The 19423-nt window shown below is 38.1% G+C and overlaps 1 protein-coding gene across 5 annotated transcripts in view; it reads left to right on the top strand.

The window, feature by feature from the left end:
* The window catches only part of LOC114654353 (spindlin-Z), a 108250-nt gene that overhangs the window by 25434 nt on the left and 63393 nt on the right, over positions 1-19423 (top strand). The window contains exons 2-4 of one of the 5 annotated variants that reach the window (XM_051929728.1): positions 4922-5097; positions 13053-13307; positions 14383-14528. The exons of 1 other annotated variant lie outside the window; for it this stretch is intronic. Coding sequence is in view for 3 of the 4 variants with exons in the window: in XM_051929726.1 (XP_051785686.1) it covers positions 13256-13307 (52 nt within the window). In the remaining variant the exon portion in view is untranslated. Of the gene's footprint in view, positions 1-1500; positions 1575-4921; positions 5098-13052; positions 13308-14382; positions 14529-19423 lie in introns of all 5 variants that reach the window. 3 more of the 5 variants (XM_051929726.1, XM_051929725.1, XM_051929727.1) reach the window with 3 other exon arrangements.

The following is a 19423-nucleotide window of genomic DNA, read 5'->3' as shown; positions in this document are numbered from 1 at the left end:
GGGTGGTCAAACCTGTTAAAGAAGTTGTTCATTTGGTTTGCTCTCTTCACGTCTCTGTCGATGGTGGTACCCCGCTTCGAGCTGCAGCCAGTGATGATCTTCATCCCATCCCACACTTCCTTCATGCTGTTATTCTGCAACTTCTGCTCCAGCTTTCTCCTGTACTGCTCTTTCCGAACATGCTATATAAAATTGCACATGAGTAAAACATTCCTGTATTGGATAAACTTCCTATATTGGATAAAATCAGGATAAACTCCTAATTTTCCTAATGACTTCGCTTTTTGCATTGACTATCAACAAAAGCCATTTTACAAGGTTAATTCTTTGTCAAATCGTCACACTTTTGGACCTCATCATCCCAGATTTTAATGAGACATAGCATGCTGATTTGGTCTTATGAGTAACCCATAGAACTGAAATTGCACATGTCTTGGATCAATGTTAAGGGAGATTTAAACTAACAAAGTTTTAACTTATTAGGGGATGAGTGAATTATGACTTTGTCTGTTAAAGTCAATCTCCCTAAATATGACGACTCCAAGTTTGAATAGACCGTGCTTCCTTCCTTCACGACCACTCTTTTGTGCATTCTGGAGAAAAGTTTGGGAACAGAGTTTATGTAACAAAAACCTAAATATAAGTTGCACAGAAGCAAGCAGACATACAGTATATTACTGTATATACAGTACATATAGTTCCAGTATATACTAGAGTATATACAGTACTGTATGCTGCCTAATGTCGAAATGTACTGTAATACAATAGCAAAAGTAACAGATGCACACAGTGAAACACAAACTGTAATTTCTGATAATTAGATTTTGATTAGACAGATTTATTAACTCCGTACATATCCTTAGTGAAGCTGACGTTTCCTCGAGTTTTCTTGCATGCAAGGACAACTTTATTGTACTGTATAGTCACAGTATGTACAGATACAAAGTCTTGGATGACAGTCTCACAATCATTTTTTTTGGTGTGTTCACATATAATGCACGAAGCAACTATTGCAAGAGCCATGTCAGTCTGTCTCCATGAAACAATCACGCCCTCACCATGGAGAAATTTTGTTGAAATGTTAAGGCAGTTCAATTTTCACTAACATCTTATGAACAGGTGATTTAGAAATTTAAAAAAAAAAAGAAGTGCTGAATTTGAGAATGTGTGCGTCTTAAAAAGAAGAAACGTTCTGTGTAACTTCAACTAAGAATTAGTTTACCGTTTCAGTTTTACCTTGATAATAGTTGCACCAATTTGTGTATTTCCTTCTTTTTCACCTCCTGATAGCTGCTACTGACAGCCAAATGATCCCCAGTATAAGTTAATGGAGCACCATCAAAATGCTTGCATGGGTAGGATGTCGCGGTCACCGGCTGCTTAAGTGTGTGCTGGGCAGGCAATTCTCAATCGTCCAGTCCAGTGAGGCATGTGCAGAAACCACCGTATCAGCAGATTTTTTTATTATTATTTATTTTATTTTGTTTCTGTTTTATGTAGTCTTCCCTATGGTTTGACCACAAGCACCACAGAACAAGTACATCAGCACAGCAGTCCTCCTGATGCTTTAACAGGTAAGTTAAATAATCTTCATAACTGTAAAAGTATAAAATGCAAACAAGGAAAACAAAGGGTTGTCTAGATATGAATGATGCACTCTGTGGCATTATGTACAAGAATAAACAAACATTTACTCAGTATTAACCTTCCACTAAACCAGCCTTGCAGCACCATTACATGCAGATCACTATTTCACTCTAGGTATAATATACTACGTTAACAGGACTGTCCTGATTTCAGGCAATGCCTCCTGATAAATAGCTAAAGAATACCCAAATGTCCCAGTTTTAAGAGGCTGCTTATATAATAAAACATTGTGCACCACTGGGGAATTAGGAGGCCAAATCAACACCTTGAACTCATGCTCTTCAAACCATTCCTTAACAGTTTTTGCAGTGTCATGTCTCATTATCCTGCTGAAAGAGGCTACCAGGTGGCGCAATGGTAGTGCTGCTGCTTTGCAGTAAGGAGACTGTGGAAGATTGTGGGTTCGCTTCCCGGTTCCTCCCTGTGTGGATAGCGCTTTGAGTACTGAGAAAAGCGCTATATAAATGTAATTTATTATTATTATTACTGCCATCAGGGAATACTGTTGCCATGAAGGGGTGTAAATGGTCTGCAACAATCTTTATGTAGGTACTTGACAATGTACCGTCCACATGAATAACAGGAGCCAAGGTTTCCTAGCAGAACATTGCTCAGAGCGTCAATCAGTCTCTATCAGCTTGCCTTCTTTCCAAAGTGCTTCCTGCTGCCATCTTTTCCCCAGGTTAATTACCCACACACTCACACACACACACACTCTCTCAGTTGTCCACATGATCTAAAAGAAAACGTGATTGATCAGTCCAGGCCACTTTTTCCATTGCTCTACTGTAAGGTCTTTTGGCTTTGGACAGGGGTCAGCAGGGGCACTCTGTCTGGTCCGTGGCTACGTAGCCCCATACGTAGCATGCTGCAGTTGTTTGTTCTGACACCTTTTTCTCATGGCCAACATTAAGTTTTTCAGCAATATGTGCTACAGTAGATCTTCTTTGTGATCAGACTGTATGGGCAGGACTTTGCTCCTTACGTGCATTTGTGAGCTTTGGGTGCCTATGACCTTGTCACTGGTTCACAGGTTGCCCTATCCGGAACCACTTTGGTAAGTGCTAACCGCATAGCTAGAACATTCTGGAAGACTGGTTATTTTGGAAAAGTTCTGACCTATTCTTCTAGCCATCAGCCTAGGGCTGAATGACTTGGAGAAAATATTTAAATCCGATTTTTCTGACATCTCTTGCGATTGCGATTTGATTTAGGATATAATTTTTTTAAGTCAAGCTTCAGTTCAGTATTCACTCTGTAATAAATTTAAAACATGATTATATTACCACATGAGACCTTCAAAATATTAACTGCTTTATATTCTAATGCTAGGGTGACATTTTTATTACATTTTTGTAAATTGCATAGAGCAATCAAAGAAAATAATTAGGACAGAAGCTGTGACTTGTGGCTCAACAGTAGCATCTAACAGTCTATAATCAATAGAATGTTATTTACTGATATCTAATATGTAGCTTATAAATTGACAAACCACAGAGTAATTATCAAAAAAGTGATTACTAAATATAACAATTGAAAGAATATAAATGTTACACAAAATATCTAAATATTGCTCACTCAAAACATTTATTTGCAGATAACCCACATTTAACTTTATTCATAAAAGCTTTCACTATAGCATATAGTGCAGAACAAATAAATTCTTAAAATTACACCAAACACCAGAAGCCTTACATAATACTCACTTCCCTGACCGCTCTACTTTTTCTCAATATTCATTGTGGTCTTTACAGATTTTTTGTCAAGAACACCAGCATGCCAGCCTTTGCTGGTTTCAGACATAAACATTGACATGTAACTATGTTGCCCCAGCACTAAACAGTCTGTGACAGTGAACTTGTGGCTGGTAGTACAGGAATTTGCAAATTAGCCAAACAATAAGGTTTGACTGTTCATATTTTTAAAAAGGGGAATATTTGAGCTTAGGTTAACTATGCTATGCATTACATGTTAATTTGTTCTTGCTTTTTCATATTTTACTATTATTGTAATGGCTGCAGTGGCAGCCAGGACAAGAGCAAACCTCAACATAACTTCGGTACTCTGGCGACTGTTAATTAAAAATAAGGGCCATCAATATCCCAAGCAGCTACTCCTTATAAACCGGAAGCATCAGCACTGCCATTTTGCTTAGTCTACTACTGTCTGCTAGATGCTTACATTTAACTGCACAGCCGGTTTGGTGCAAAAGTACAGTCTTATACCTCGTCCCAGTCTCTCAGCTCTTCCTACAGATGTGTCCTGTACCCTCACAAAATGTACTTTCCTCTGGTTCCACCACAGCCCTGCTTCTCATTCCTCACAGCTGTCCATGCAGCAATAAGATGTGTCACAAGATGTCAAGATGGTGTCCTGTGCTCCAAATGGGGCCCAAGCATCAATATTGTCATAAGAGTTTCATGCTTTACAGTCTCCAGTGAGTGAAAAAAAAAAAAATAAATAAATAAAAATTATTAATGATGTATCAAGTCGCAGTGCCCGCACATGTGCCTTGTATGGATTTAGGCCCCTTTTAGTGGCTGCTTTTATGTCTCACTGTCCCGACGAGGATCAAGACAAATGGTCGGTCAGTTAGAAAGATGGCAAACAGTGTCAGAATAGTGAAGTAAAACCGCAGGCAGATCAAAGGCGGATTTGTTTTACTGTTTTGGAGGTTTCCACAGCACACTGGGAAGCGGCAGGGTACATTTAATATTGCAGCATTCAGAAAAAAGTCAGTTGGCACCATTGGACTCTCCCAGAAATGTTCAATCATCACAGAATCAAGTCAGCATCCTTATAGTCTGTGTACTTTTTTTTTTCTCCTTTACAGCAATAGCAATATTGTGATAAAGGTGGTCTGAATATTTCCAGTTTAATCTCATTGTTCTATTTATTATGTGACAAACCAGCAGGAAGTTAAGACTGTGGCTAATTGTGTGACACAATGTATTAGCTTACATGACTCTCTCTAAAGTGTGGAATTTAAAGCATTGCAATAAAAGTAAAGTCAAAACTGAGTTATTTCCCATTTGCTTTAATGGGAAGGACACGGCATTAAACAACAGTTAGGGATCTTAGGTTTAAGAGTAAATTGGACAGAATCACATGTGAAATTATACTTTTACATCACTGGGAAAAAATTGTTTGGAATAACTGGGGTGGGCTTTTGCATTTCTGTGGGCAATCACTAGTCAATTTGAATTTTTAATTTCGGAGGCATTGCTGGTGAAAGACATTGAGCTTGTGAACAATCCATTTCGTGTTCCTCCAGGTTTCACTAGCATGGATGGCAGTTGGGATGACAATCATGGCGTACAGTCAAATTTTTGATTGGATGACCAGACGTGGTGTAAATGCCGGAACACACCAGTCGCCTTACTGATCGACATTTCATGTCCCTTTCCACATCACTGTCAATTGATATGACACTGCTGTATCAATTATCAGGTAGTCATTTACTTACAATGTCTATAATGCCATATCTATATTGTCTTTTTTTTTTTTTTTTTTTTTTTTTTTAATTTGGTGCTCTGTACTTTAATTTGTAACGGTCCACTTTGGTCATTTTTGGATGTACGCACAACCTCCTGCCAAAGGTAGCGTTCAGTTACTGTCCATGCCAATTAGCCAGTTTTGGTGTGACATGTGATCATACTCAATAGAAGGGCACTTATCAAACAATCACTGTTTCGGATCTTTGTGAATCTATAAGTATGTACAGTATGTATTTTTACATGAAAGAATATTTTTCCTCAAAAAAAAAAAAAAAAATACTTGTGTGTGTGACCCGAGTGGTCTGATTGGATGGGCATGTCCCCCAAGGCCTGCCCACAGCAAAGACTCTGACTTGTGAATCAAAGATGACTACAGTGAGGCAAAAAAAAAAAAAAAAACATTTTCAAGGGGTTTAGCTGAACTTTTACTAATGAAAAGAACAAGCTAACCATTCAAAATGTTCTAAAAGGCAGATCATGGAAGAGAAGTTCTGAAACATCTGCAAAATAGTATAGCTTTGTACAGCACATCTGGAGTAACTTGATGCCAAAATTAGTGCTGTTTGCTTTATTACTGGCTCCAGGCTTATTGTGTTTTGTTCATTACTTATCTCCATATTTTTCAAAAGCTGTTTGACCTATGTCCAATGATAACTGTCATAGTAATTGTTTAATTTAACCAGGATTTCTTAGCCTTCTCCTTTTTAGTCATATATTATTATTATATTATTTTCTAGTTAGTTTTTCATATATTTTAATATTTATTTGGTGAAGGTTGTAAAGTTTGGTGCCCCGTTGATTAAACATGTTTTAAAATAATTTTATTCTATTATAATGTAAGGTAAAATGTCATTAACTCAGTATTACAAAGCTCTTCTAAAATGCTTCATGGTTTCCAAGGATAGAGCAATTAACAATGTGGCTCACTCGGATTTTGCTTTGAATATAACTGCTGTTTTTTTTTTTTTTTCTGCATTTTGTTTATCGAAAAATTAAATTGTACATTTTAAAGCAAACTGAATTGATGATAACAGCATATTGTTGGGTTAATCCTGATATCTTAATTGTATTTTCTAATGTTTGTATTAAGTTTTGTTTAAAAAGAAAAGCTTATGCACATTTATAAATCAGTAGTACTATTTAAGCTGAAAATTCTATTAAGTTGTTTTTCACCTTCAGAAAACAGTGACATTTAAGCAAATTGCTTGAGAAATGTAAGTTTTTTTGGTTAGATTGGTTAGATTCTGTTTAGATTTCGGTATATTCATTTGATTTCACTGATTAGCACATAGAATGATTTGTGCAATAGGACTAAAACAAAAATAATTGTGATTATGTACTCAAAACATTTGTTGAAGTGCCCCTCCTTATAAATTTTAATTTTTGTGGTATTGTTCATTTACTGCATTCCCTATAAAAAAGCTTATGATTTTTTTATTTTTCATTTTTTTTCCTGCTCAAACAAAGAATGAATTTTAACTTTAAAAGTGAAACCACTCTTCACAGTCTTGGCTATGCTTGTAAGTTATATGACTGTTATTCAAATGTTTTCTGATCAAAGAAACTAGGAGTACTCTGAATGAAAAGGTTCTTTACATGATGTTCTTAGAACGGCTAAATCTGATTTTTATTTTACTTTTTTCCTTCCCCCGACATGAAAGATTCTTGATTGCTGGGTTTTGGGTTATATGGTACAAGGGGGCTCCGCCCCCTGCTCGCTTCGCTGGCCTACCCCCGGCGTTTTGAACCCGTGCCCGCTGGGCAGCCACGTGTGGGGATGACGCACGTTTAATACAGAGTGTTCGCCCGTGTCACTTTGGGGCCCCCCACTATTAATACGGAGCTCCGTCCGTACCATTATGCGGTGCATTGTGGACTACTGCGGACCCCGTAGTGTTTCCCGTTTCAGTTTGTATCTCGGTCAGTCGAGCTTTGGTTTTTGAAGCTTTTGAATTCCAGTCTTCATTATCAGTACCCTGCTGTCCATGTGTTTGGCCCCCTCGTTTAACCTGTTTATGACGTCTTACTTTGCTTTCTACTCTGTCTTTCATTTCTGATCTCGCTTTATTCTGCTTTTGTTTCAGTGACACCTGGTCCGTGGTGAATATAATTTCCCTTTTTCGAGTAATAATTTTCATTTGTTTGCAATACTGTGACGTTTATCGTACTGTTAATAATACATCACTGTAATGTGATTTACCTATGCTGTATAGGTTAGATGTGTGAGGATGACGTATGTTTAATACGTAGCGTTCGCCCGTGTCACTCTGGGTCTCCCCACTGTTACTACGAAGCTGTTTCCGAACTATTATGCGGTGCATTGTGGAGCATTGCGGACTCTGTAGTGTTTCCCGTTTCACTTCGTATCTCGTTTAGTCGAGCTCTTTCTTTTTGGAGCAGTGCCTGCCTGGTCTGCGGCATTTCAGACGCACGTTGTAGGCGCCTGCGTTCATGAATTATATCCAGGCAGGCGCGTGTTTGTATCTCGGTCACTGGAGCTGTGTCGTGTTGAATCCGTGCCTGCTTTGCCTACGCAGTTTGAGACGCGCGTTGTAGGCGTCCACGTTCATTAGATCTGTCCACGCGGGCTCAGTGTCGAAGCTGTGTCACTTGTTGAGCTGTTTGGTTTTGGAGCCGAGACAGTTTTGCTTCCGCGGTTTCAGACGCGTGTCCATACCATCTCAGGTTTGATGTATGAACCTTTGTGGACTCCGTAGGGGGCGTTGACCCCTCTTGTTTTACTATGTCTCCTCCTGCGCTTTCACCACGCATTAGTGCCACTCACAATATGGCGGCAATGCCTGTGCTTTCCGTATTCTGTCGGTTTTTACCATGCTGTGTACCTCCGCTGTGTGGTGTGGACGTTTTAACTGTCGTTGTTTCTGTCTTTATATTCTGTATCTCAGTGTGCATGTGTTTCGTGCCTAGGTTTTTTTGAAGCTGTTGCATTCCAGTTTTCATCATCTGTAACCCACTCTCAATGTGTTCGTCCCCGTTCTTTAATCCCTTTATAAAGTTTTACTTTGTTTCCTACTCTGTGTTTTATTTCTGACCTTGCTTTATCCTGCTTGCGGCATGTCAGACGGTTCGTAGTCTGTCTCGTTTTACTCTGGGCAGGGGGGCTCTGTTCTGTAACCTGCTCTCCATGTGTTTGTCCCTGTTCTTTAACCTCTTTATGAGGTTTTACTTTGTTTCCTACTCTGATGGTTCGTAGTCTCTCCCGTTTTGCTCTGGTGGGGGGGGGGGGGCCCTTGTGTGGCACTTGCGCACTATGTCTTTTGCGTCCACGGGCAGGTCCCTGCGTCCATATCCGGTTTACCATTCTCGTTTAGTAATATGGATATCGGTACCAAAAAAAACACATTTTTAAACAGTACAGTACCAGCAATTGTTAATTTTCAGTACCTAGTACCTGGTCAGTGCCATCATATCCTCAAGGGGAACACTCCACGGTTTGATTTTAATATGTGTATTAAATATAGCTAGAATCACCAAGTGGCCCAAACCAGTCTCTTCAAACACACATATGTATGTCTATGTGTGTGTATGTGTGTTTATATATATATATATATATATATATATATATATATATATATATATATATATATTACACACACACAGACGTTGTAACATAATTCATGGGACCATAACACAATATTTTTAAAATTGGAATTTCATTATAACAAATATGGGGGGAAATGCATATAATGTTGTGACTGGGGTCGCCGGCACTTTGACATTTTATAATAGCAGTGGTGCAGCAACGGCTCCATAGCTGCTCTGCTCCATCTGGTAAACAGTAAAGCAAAGGCAAAGCATTTGCTTGTCCTGTGCAGGATCGGGCTTACCACGTTACGTGCTTGTTGCACAATGTTTAGATCCTTTAACACTGGGCTTTCACGTGCTCTTCCTCACACCTCGTCTGCCTGCCTAGTTGGCGGTGATTCCAAGCTGCCAGTGTTCTTCTAATCTACATATATTTGTGTGTCTGTGTTAACAAGCTGAATAGTCCATAGAGGAGGCTCCTCTTAACAATTTATAAAGTGAGGCACATAAGGGGGTGGTGTGCGACATTTACAGATTTGTGAAGATTTGCGGCCATGCCACTAGAAGGGGGCAGTATCTGGCCCATGGGCCATCAACTAGTAATACTGGCCATAGGAATGTTGCAGTATGGCTTGGGGGATAATTCAAAGTAAGTGATCTAATTTATTTTAAATTTTCAGTTTCTGTTTCAACTTTAAATATAGAGCAAATAAATCTTCAGTAGGACTCTTAAATTATCTGAAAATTGAAAATTTTAATTTATATATTACTAGCCATCCCCTGCGGCTCTTCCCACGTAGAAGTGAAACAGAACAGAACATGGCACCGCCTGGCTCCCTACTCCTGACGTCATGCTCTCCCCTTCCCTCGGCCCGTAGCCTCTGTCGTAGATTAACGCGAATATATCACTCCTGCAAGTGAACTATGATTCTTAATGTGATGAAAGATGTCGCAAAATCAACCAGAATGTTCATGCAAATTCTAGAAAATAGCTGATCTAAATCTGTTTAATTTATTTATTTATATATATTTTTATATACTGTATAATGTGTAATATATAAAGAAAGTATATATTCAAATATATTTGAACATGTGCTTTTTAATAATCCTTTATTTTTGTATTTTTGTTTACTGCACAGCTGCAAAGCATGCATGTGTGTGACTTTTTTTAACAGTTGGTTAAAATAAGCAGATGGAAATTGCAACCTTTAGATAAATGTGCCACTTGAAAATGCAGATCTTCACAAAAACAGGATTCTTAGTGGACACAATTCTCACACAAAAATAAGTAAATAGATTAATCGTAAGCAATTTTTATTTAACAGGCATAACACAATCCAAAAAAAAAAAAAAACAGCTGTTGGGATAGCAGGTTAGTTGTCTGACATTGGAGCTGGCTTGATATTTTTCAGAATACAGGGCAAAACTAATTCAATTTTTTTTATCTCTCCATTTACAGTTGACTGACAGACAAATAAACAAGTCTGTTGATGGCATTTGGACATAAATCCAGCATATGCAAACTTAAGAAGAACATGTTCATAATAAAATAATCTTTACAACCAATATATATATATATATATATATATATATATATATATATATAATATACAGTATCTCACATAAGTGAATACACCCCTCACATTTTTGTAAATATTTTATTATATTGTTTCATGGGACAACACTGAAGATCAGTGCAGGATTTACGTATAAGCTATACAAGCTATAGCTTAGGGCCCCCGCCTTCTTGGGGGCCCCCAAAACGAATTGTCCGAGTGAGCAATTGTCATATATACTTAAATATACTACAGCATTATTTGTCCCAATCAGGCCCGGCCTTAGGCATAGGCGAAGTAGGCGACCGCCTAGGGCCCCGGATCGACTCCTTGGTCTAATTTTCACGCATTTCACAGAGCTTCCAGGGGGGCTCTGCCCCCCCCTCAGGGGGCCCCTGGACCCCCCTTTCGCCTAGGGCCCCATAATACCTAAGACCGGGCCTGCTGAAGATATGACACTTTGATACAATGTAAAGTATTCAGTGTACAGCTTGTATGACAGTGTAAATTTGCTGTCCCCTCAAAATAACTTGGCACACAGCCATTAATGTCTAAACTGCTGGCAACAAAAGTGAGTACACCCCTAAGTGAAAAATGTCCAAATTGTGCCCAAAGTGTCAATATCTTGTGTGGCCACCATTATTTTCCAGCACTGCCTTAACTCTCTTAGGCATGGAGTTCACTAAAGCTTCATAGGTTCCCTCTGAAATCCTCTTCCACTCTTCCATGACGACATCCCGGAGCTGGTGGATGTTGGAGACCTTGCACTTCACCTTCCGTTTGAGGATGCCCCACGGATGCTCAATAGGGTTTAGGTCTGGAGACATGCTTGACCAGTCCAGCACCTTTACCTTCAGTTTCTTTATCAAGGCAGTGGTCGTCTTGGAGGTGTGTTTGGGGTCGTTATCATATTGGAATACTGCCCTGTGGCCCAGTTTCTGAAGGGATGTCACAGTACATGTTGGCATTCATGGTTCCCTCAATGAACTGTAGCTCCCCAGTGCTGACAGCACTCATGCAGCCCCAAACCATGACACTCCCACCACCATGGTTTACTGTAGGCAAGACACACTTGTCTTTGTACTCCTCACCTGGTTGCCGCCACACACGCTTGACACCATCTGAACCAAATAAGTTTATCTTGGTTCCAGTAATCCATGTCCTTAGTCTGCTTGTCTTCAGCAAACTGTTTGTGGGCTTTCTCGTGCATCATCATTAGAAGAAGCTCCCTTCTGGGACGACAGCCATGCAGACCAATTTGATGCAGTGTGCGGCGTATAGTCTGAGCACTGACAGGCTGACCCCCCACCCCTTCAACCTCTGCAGCAATGCTGGCAGCACTCATACATCTATTTTCAAAAGTCAACCTCTGGATGTGACGCGGAGTACGTGCACTCAGCTTCTTTGGTCGTCTATGGCGAGGCCTGTTCTGTGTTGAACCTGTCCTGTTAAACCGCTGTATGGTCTTGGCCACCATGCTGCAGCTCAATTTCAGGGTGTTGGCAATCGTCTTATAGCCTAGGCCATCTTTATGTAGAGCAACAATTCTTTTTTTCAGATCCTCAGAGAGTTCTTTACCATGAGGTGCCATGTTGAAATTCCAGTGAGCAGTATGAGAGAGTGCGAGATCGATAACACCAAATTTAACACACCTGCTCCCCATTCACACCTGAGACCTTGTAACACCGAGTCACATGACACCGGAGAGGGAAAATGGCTAATTGGGCACGACTTGGACATTTTTCACTTAGGGGTGTACTCGCTTTTGTTGCCAGTGGTTTAGACATTAATGGCTGTATGTTGAGTTTTTTTGATTGGACAGCAAATTTACACTGTCATACAAGGTTTACACTGACTACATTGTATCAAAGTGTCATATCTTCAATGTTGTCCCATGAAAAGATGTCATAAAATATTTACAAAAATGTGAGGGGTGTACTCACTTGTGTGAGATATACATACATACACACACACACACACACTCTAGGGGGCTTTGCTTGCCCAAAAGGCCTGAGCTACGTGCCAGCCACTTCACATCTCTGCAGCTTGCATATGTGGATTTCACTTTCACCAAACAACAAATCTTTTAATTCTCATGGAAACTCCTCTTCATTGGGAAGAAACACTACTTTTCCCTGATTGCAACATGAATTAGATGATCTACAAATCTCCGACTTAGTTTAAATCTGAACAATACATTCGATCTCTTTTCGCTGTTCCGTTATTTCACCGTGTAATAATTTGTTTTCGTTAATGTGATCTTTACTATCATTTTTTGAGACTTTCGAATTTTATTAATTTCATTATCTCTAACCTGCTCTGCATGTGTATCGCGCCAATGTTTTTGAATTCTTTACGATGTTCTACTTTGTCATCTACTCTGTCTTTTATTTCTGGCCCCGGGTGTGGTTACATCTCTTGGCACAAAGTCTTGTCTCACAGGACGTGAAAGTATCTCTCTGAAAAAGTCACATCACGTCCCAGGATTTTTTCATTATAAAAGAGAGGTATATATAGAGATACAGATAGTAAGCAGTATGGACTGACAGAATTTTATCTGTGTTTCAGCATTTTTACATGTACTAAAATCCCAGAGATCGGTATTGAACTTGAGGTTCAGAATTATTCATTTGTTTGTTAACCCATGGAAAACTTTTCCCAGTTTTGAAGATGTGCAAAATATTTTTAATGGCTTTGTATTTTCCCCCCATTATATTGTATTTGTCTGCTTTTACTCTTTGTAAGAATTTCCTTTGATTACAGCATAGGTTGTGTTAATGGTCAAGCATATCATTTTGTTTTGTAGGATGCTGGAAATGAGTCATACCTGCAAAGATTAAATCCGAATTGAACCTTTCTTCTTTGGAAGATCATTCTCATACCCTCTGAATGTTGAATTAGAAGAGTGCCTCTTTTCCCTGTCCTATTTATACACATTTCACCAAAATACTGGATATTAGTATTTTCACCCTAGTCTGGCAGCATTGCTGCTCACCTACACACAGATGAATGAAGACCCCATTTGGAAAGGCAACAGGCCAGAGATCCAGAGCTGATTCAGGTAAGTGATCTCCATGTTTCTCCTGGCAGTATTGCAAGTGTTTATATGCTAGGAATGCTTGACTTGTAATGCTGTTTATTGAATCATTCCTTCTTCCTCTTATTTATAGTTTTGAATATTCATTATTTCATTGTATAACTAGTTGTCAGTAGTAAATGGTGTCTTTTTGGTAATTATTTTGAGAAAAGCGTGGATTTTTCAAAATGTCTTTGCATTTCCTCCTGCTGTTAAACAGCAGCAGAAGGTGGATTTGTGAGACTTGGACTTAGTGTCAGCTTTTTATTACTAATATTTAAAACATAATTTTTAATAATATTTAGCATATGTAGGTAAAGTGGCCTGCTCAAGGGAGTGTTGTAATGCACAATGCCAAAGGTACTCTTGAATCGCCTACAATCATGAAATAGTAATCCTGTTGAATGCCCCTATAGACGTTTTGACTTAAATGTCATAGGAAACCCTGCAAAATGTAAAGCATTTGTCAGAATTTACCATACTAGACCGAAGTCTGTCATTGCTATAAAAAAGCAGCAACTACCGAATATCCTGTACCCAAGCACTAAATTGACTACATACTTTCCAACACTAGGTTGTTCAGTTTTGTATTGTTACTTTTGCTTTATAATTAAAAATTAATTAATAAAAAGATTTAAATGGTGGGAATCTTTAGTTTTTAACAGAGTAAATTATGGTAGCAGTCTGGTGGTCAAAACGTACTGTACTATGTATTTTGAGAAATTGCATTGCAAAGTATGAACTATCTACTAGGATTGGGAAGTACATTTTTAATTACATTTATATGTATTTGCTGTTTTAAGAGAAATGAACTGTCAATACTTATTCTGTCTGCCTTTGTGGGGAAACTTAACAGTTTTAGCCATAGATGGGTGTACAACATTTTTAGAACTGATTGAAAAATAGTCTGATAGAATGAGGTTGTTTTAAATATGTATAAGTCAAGTGGACATGGTGCTATTTAGGGCTGGGTGGTAATGTGATAATTACTGAATATTTTGAACTCCTTCATACGAGTAATCCTGTGGTGGTGGATCATTTTTTCTTTTGTTTTGTTTAGAGCGGTGCATGGAACTTTTTTTTCCTCCCGCCCCACTTCAGCTTGTGCTGTAAAGGTTTCATCCCATCCTCAGCAAGAACAATTTTGTGCAAGACCCACAGATTTTCAGCTGGGATAAGTACATCTAATTGCCAGTCAAGCACTGGGTAAAAATAAAAAAATTTTTGTCAGAACCAGTTATCATATGGTTAAAAATCCTGAAAAATAAAAGAGAGATATTTATTAATTATACGTTTAGGTTACCCATTTTTATGTTTATTGTAAATGCCAACTTAGTTTGTTCTTTACAGCAGCACAAGCGATGCATACTTGTGGCCAATTCCTTATTCAACCTTAAACATCACAGCAAGTAAGTGAGCAAATCAGCTGCGGTTTATCAATGACCATACAGTTACTGTTATATAAATGATTGTACTTGTTCTTTTAATGGAGTAAAAATCATATTTTTTACAGCCTTTTTTATGTTATGAGTTCTTTAGCCCCCTTTGTCAATGCACACCCAACCTAGCCATAGCTTCCACCATGTCGCTATTCTATTGGCTGATATGTTGTCAGAATTTATTCAAAATAGCTAGCTGTAGTTTAAAAACAAAGTTTAAGATTTAAACCTCATTTTGGGTGGGGGTGTTGGGTTTGAGTTGGGGGACTTGCTTTAAGTAGAAAGTTTATTCCTCTAGTCTATTGCCTGTGTTTTGTGATAAGACAGGTTCTCCACTTCTGTCCACATGTGCATATAGCCAGAACTGGCTGACTGAAATTCTGCTGACATACATGTAGAACCAAATAAGTGAAGGACTAATGTCTTACATGGTCATGTTGGCTAACTAGCTATAAACAGAGCAAAAGTGAAAGTTAAGTGCTACAGTGTATTCGGTAATTAACAGGCATACTAATTCACGTACTTTTTGTGGCATCATGAGCCAACAGGAAGATTGGAATAGTGAAAAAATGCAGTGTACGTATGTAGCAAATAAAATCTTTATATTCTTTAATGCTGAAGGTTTATAAATATATTTCACCACTCTGCATTTAACTTGTTTTCAACTTGTTTCCAGGAAATGTTATGTCAAACACTGCTAAAGATGTCACATCACTTCTGTATTTGATTTTGTTAGTTTACATGTTTATTAATTTTCATTTCTGCTTAAAACAAATCCAAGCCTACTGATTGCTCATTCTCTTGCATTGTCAAGTTTCTAATAGTACATAAAGCACTATTTAATGTATGTTGCAATATTATCACTATCTTCCAAAACCTTTTTCATATTTATATAATCCGTTTTGCTTTCGTCTATGTTCAAACTTATAATTGAGCATCAGCAAATTATCCATGATTATTAATGTCTAATGATTTAAGGTGGAATATTGTGATAACATTTTTGACTACCGTATTTACCTGTGTACCACGCGCACATTTTTTCCCGAAAATTAGCATGAGAAAATCAGGTGCACGTCATACACAAGGAAATTTTTTTCTCTAATGTTTACTTCTGCTTGGGCTCACTCGCGCTCTCTCTCTCTCTCTCGGTCACTTGCTCGCGCTTTCTCTCTCTTGCTCAGTCGCTTGCACGCGCTCTCTTGCTCGGTCGCTTGTTCGGTCGTTCACTCTTTCGTCATGCAACAAAAACAGAAGGGCATTTTGCGGAAAACGTGCCCTAAACTCTTCCTATACAATCACAACGCACGCCATACACGGGGAAAATTTTTTTCCGTGATTTTCTTTGTAAAAATTAGGGTGCACGGTTTACACGAGGGTGCGTGGTACACGAGTAAATACGGTATATTGCCAAACCTTAGTCCCACTTGATATTAAGTCGTGTGATATTTGTGTTCTATATCATGCTTGTTGAAATGATTGTGTCTAATGGCACTGCTTAAAAGGACCTCCTGTATTCTAGTTCTTTCTCACTCAGTATGGCATGGAGGTTGGCAAACAGGGAGATGTGCACCTCCCATAGTTGTTCTTTTGCATTTTGTACAGCATGTAGTGGTGTGAAAGAGAATAATATACTTCCCATACAGTGTGTTTACTCAGTGACACAAGAAAGAAAGAAAGAAAGAAAGAAAGAAAGAAAGAAAGAAAGAAAGAAAGAAAGAAAGAAAGAAAGAAAGAAAGAAAGAAAGAAAGAGACCTGTTTCTTATGGCAGCACAAGAAAAAGGAAGAAGTGATCCATCTATATCAGAGGTACTTGACTCTGGTCCTGGGGTCTGCAGTAGGTGTAGATTTTCATTCCTGCAAGTTTCATATTTAAAAGCCAGGCCTAGAAGATAATGAAACTTTGTATTTAATTACAGTGGAACCTCGGTTCACGACCATAATTTGTTCCAAAACTCTGGTCGTAAACCAATTTGGTTGTGAACCGAAGCAATTTTCCCCATAGGATTGTATGTAAATACAATTAATCTGTTCCAGACCATACGAACTGTATGTAAATATATATATTTTTTTTAAGTTTTTAAGCACAAATATATTTAATTAAAATAGAATGCACAGTGTAATAAACTAAATGTAAAAACATTGAATAACACTGAGAAAACCTTGAACACCAGAAAAAACTAACACTGTAATAGTTTGCGCTATAGCGCTACCAACTGCTGGCTAAAAACACTTTTTTTTTTTTTTAATGAGTTTTAAGCACAGGGAAAAAAATGAACATTTGAAAAAATCCGTAATTTAATGAACCACCAAGAAAAGTAACATTGCAACAATGCACGCTACGAGCCGATCGCTGTAAACAGAAGTGAAAACAAAATCAAGCCAAGTGCATTAACTGCCTTTCTACCTTATGCGTCCAGCTCTCTCTCGCGCTGCCTGTGTGTGTGTGTGTGTGTGTGTGTGTGTGTGTCACTCTCTTGCTGTCTTGCTCGCTGTACAGGAAATGCACAGGGAGAGACTGAACATGTACAAACCGAAAGGGAAACTGGCTTGTTTGTATACCGACTGTGTGGTCGTGAACCGAGGCAAAAGTTTGGTGAACTTTTTTGGTCGTAAACCGATTTGTACGTGTACCGAGACGTTCGTGAACCGAAGTTCCACTGTATATGGCTTGCTAGTGCTTTCATTCTTCCAAGACAAATTTGTACCCACTTTGTACATTTGTAGATGTTTCATTTTTGAGAACATTATCCATGTTTTGTGGTCTGGTACAGATTTCTGCCTATTTGTCCTTCCCATCTTTGTTTACTTTAAAACATTTAAAACGTATTAACACAGTTCATTATAAATGGAATGGTTAGCTGGAGAGCTGGTGGTTCATTTCTAATTTTTATCATTATTAACTGATAGCTGGTTAATAAAACTGACAACAATTAAAACTTTAATGCAGCTGTTTAGAACTAAAGTAGGTAATTAAGGGTTCTGCATTGTAACAAGCAAGTTGGTTAAAACTAAGCCCCAAAAAATATTGCTTTAGTAGTAAATAAATGGAATCTGTACTGTCTTTCTATCTTGCTTACTACTTAAATCTTATGTACAGATCCAATCTGTCTGTGAATTTTGTGAAATCTATTTCAACTCTGGCTACGTTTATGCAAGTGTTTGTGCCTCATAAGTCTTTGTTTCCTGCAAAATACAAGTTTTTTACTGCAATGTTATCTGTGGGTGATATGTTCAAATTCTAACTACTGGTCCTTGAAATTGAGTATAGTAGCTAACCCTGTATATCAGTTTTTTTTTTTTAATATACATACTTATGATAAAGTTTAATTGATAAACTGTTCACAATAAGACTTTAGCAATATTAAATAGTAACATGCATTGTACATTGTTAAAGTTGTGTGTATTCCTTCTCTTTCTGAAAGGGACTCTGATGTTTTAGCTTGAGCGAGTCCTCAGTCACGTTCCTGGAGGGTCGCAGTGGCTGCAGGTTTTTGCTCCAACCCAGTTGCTTAATAGGAAGCACTTATTGCTCAAGTAACACTTCTGCTTCACTTTAGTTGTCTTGCTCGTTAAGATTTTGAACCCTTATTGCTTATTTTAGTCTTAAATAGATAGATAGATAGATAGATACTTTAGCTCTATTCTTTGTTTTTAATCGCTCCTAATTAGCAATAACATGCAAATGACAAAAGAGAGCAGGTTTTCTCCATTTAGCTTGTTACCATTTCCACCTGTGTGTATTTCTCATGTACTATTGGGTTTAATTAAATACTTGGAAGGAAAGTGAAGGTCTGAGAATTACTCCTCCATTTTAGCCTTCAAATCATTTGGATGATATCCTTAGAGAGAAGAAAATCTCGAATATGAGAAAGGACCTGACATGGCAGAGTTAATGCACTAACAAGCCATGAAATTAAAGTATTGGCAAGAATTGCTTTCTAATTAAACAACCAGGTTAGAACAAAAACCTGCAGCCACTGCGTCCCTCTAGGACTGTGATTGAGGACCCCTGAGCTTGACCATCAAGGGATGATGGAGCAATGAAAAAGTCTTGCATAGTTTTTGTTTTTTTTGTTTTTTTTTAATTTTCACTTTTATTGTATTTATCTGCCTATTCATTATTTATTTTCAGCATCACTACATGTACTTTGGCACTTTGAGGCCCTCATAAAGGGATGTTAAGGGTTATTTTCACAACAGCACACTGATAACATAGCAGCAAATGTGGACAGTGAGAACTTTAGAGGCTAAAGGCTGGTTTATACTATCAGTTTTTATTTGAAGTTGTTTTTTTATGTGTGCTCATACTGTGCATACAGTTTGTGTGTCCTTCCATATACATCAGCTACACTTGTACCTCTCATTTCAAATGATCACATGCTCATACTTGCACAAGCCCTCTATCCCCCACACTTTACAACTGATTTTAAAAGTCCAAATGTTCATTGAACGTAGTATGACTGTGGCATTTTAAGTCATTTCATCAACAAGTTTAGTTGTGGCATAGTGACAAAAATTTTTATACAGTTCCCTTCATGTAAAGTATACATGTAGTATTCACAGGATTCTAAAAGGACTTTTTCCACTCTGTGCTTACTATGTGCATAGTTGGCATCTGCAAGTCTTGTAGTGTGTTAATTTCAGTACAACTTCATAATTCT

The sequence above is a fragment of the Erpetoichthys calabaricus genome, chromosome 7 (genome assembly GCF_900747795.2).
Source record: "Erpetoichthys calabaricus chromosome 7, fErpCal1.3, whole genome shotgun sequence".
NCBI lineage: Eukaryota > Metazoa > Chordata > Cladistia > Polypteriformes > Polypteridae > Erpetoichthys > Erpetoichthys calabaricus.
This window is presented reverse-complemented; position numbering and strand designations above follow the sequence as displayed.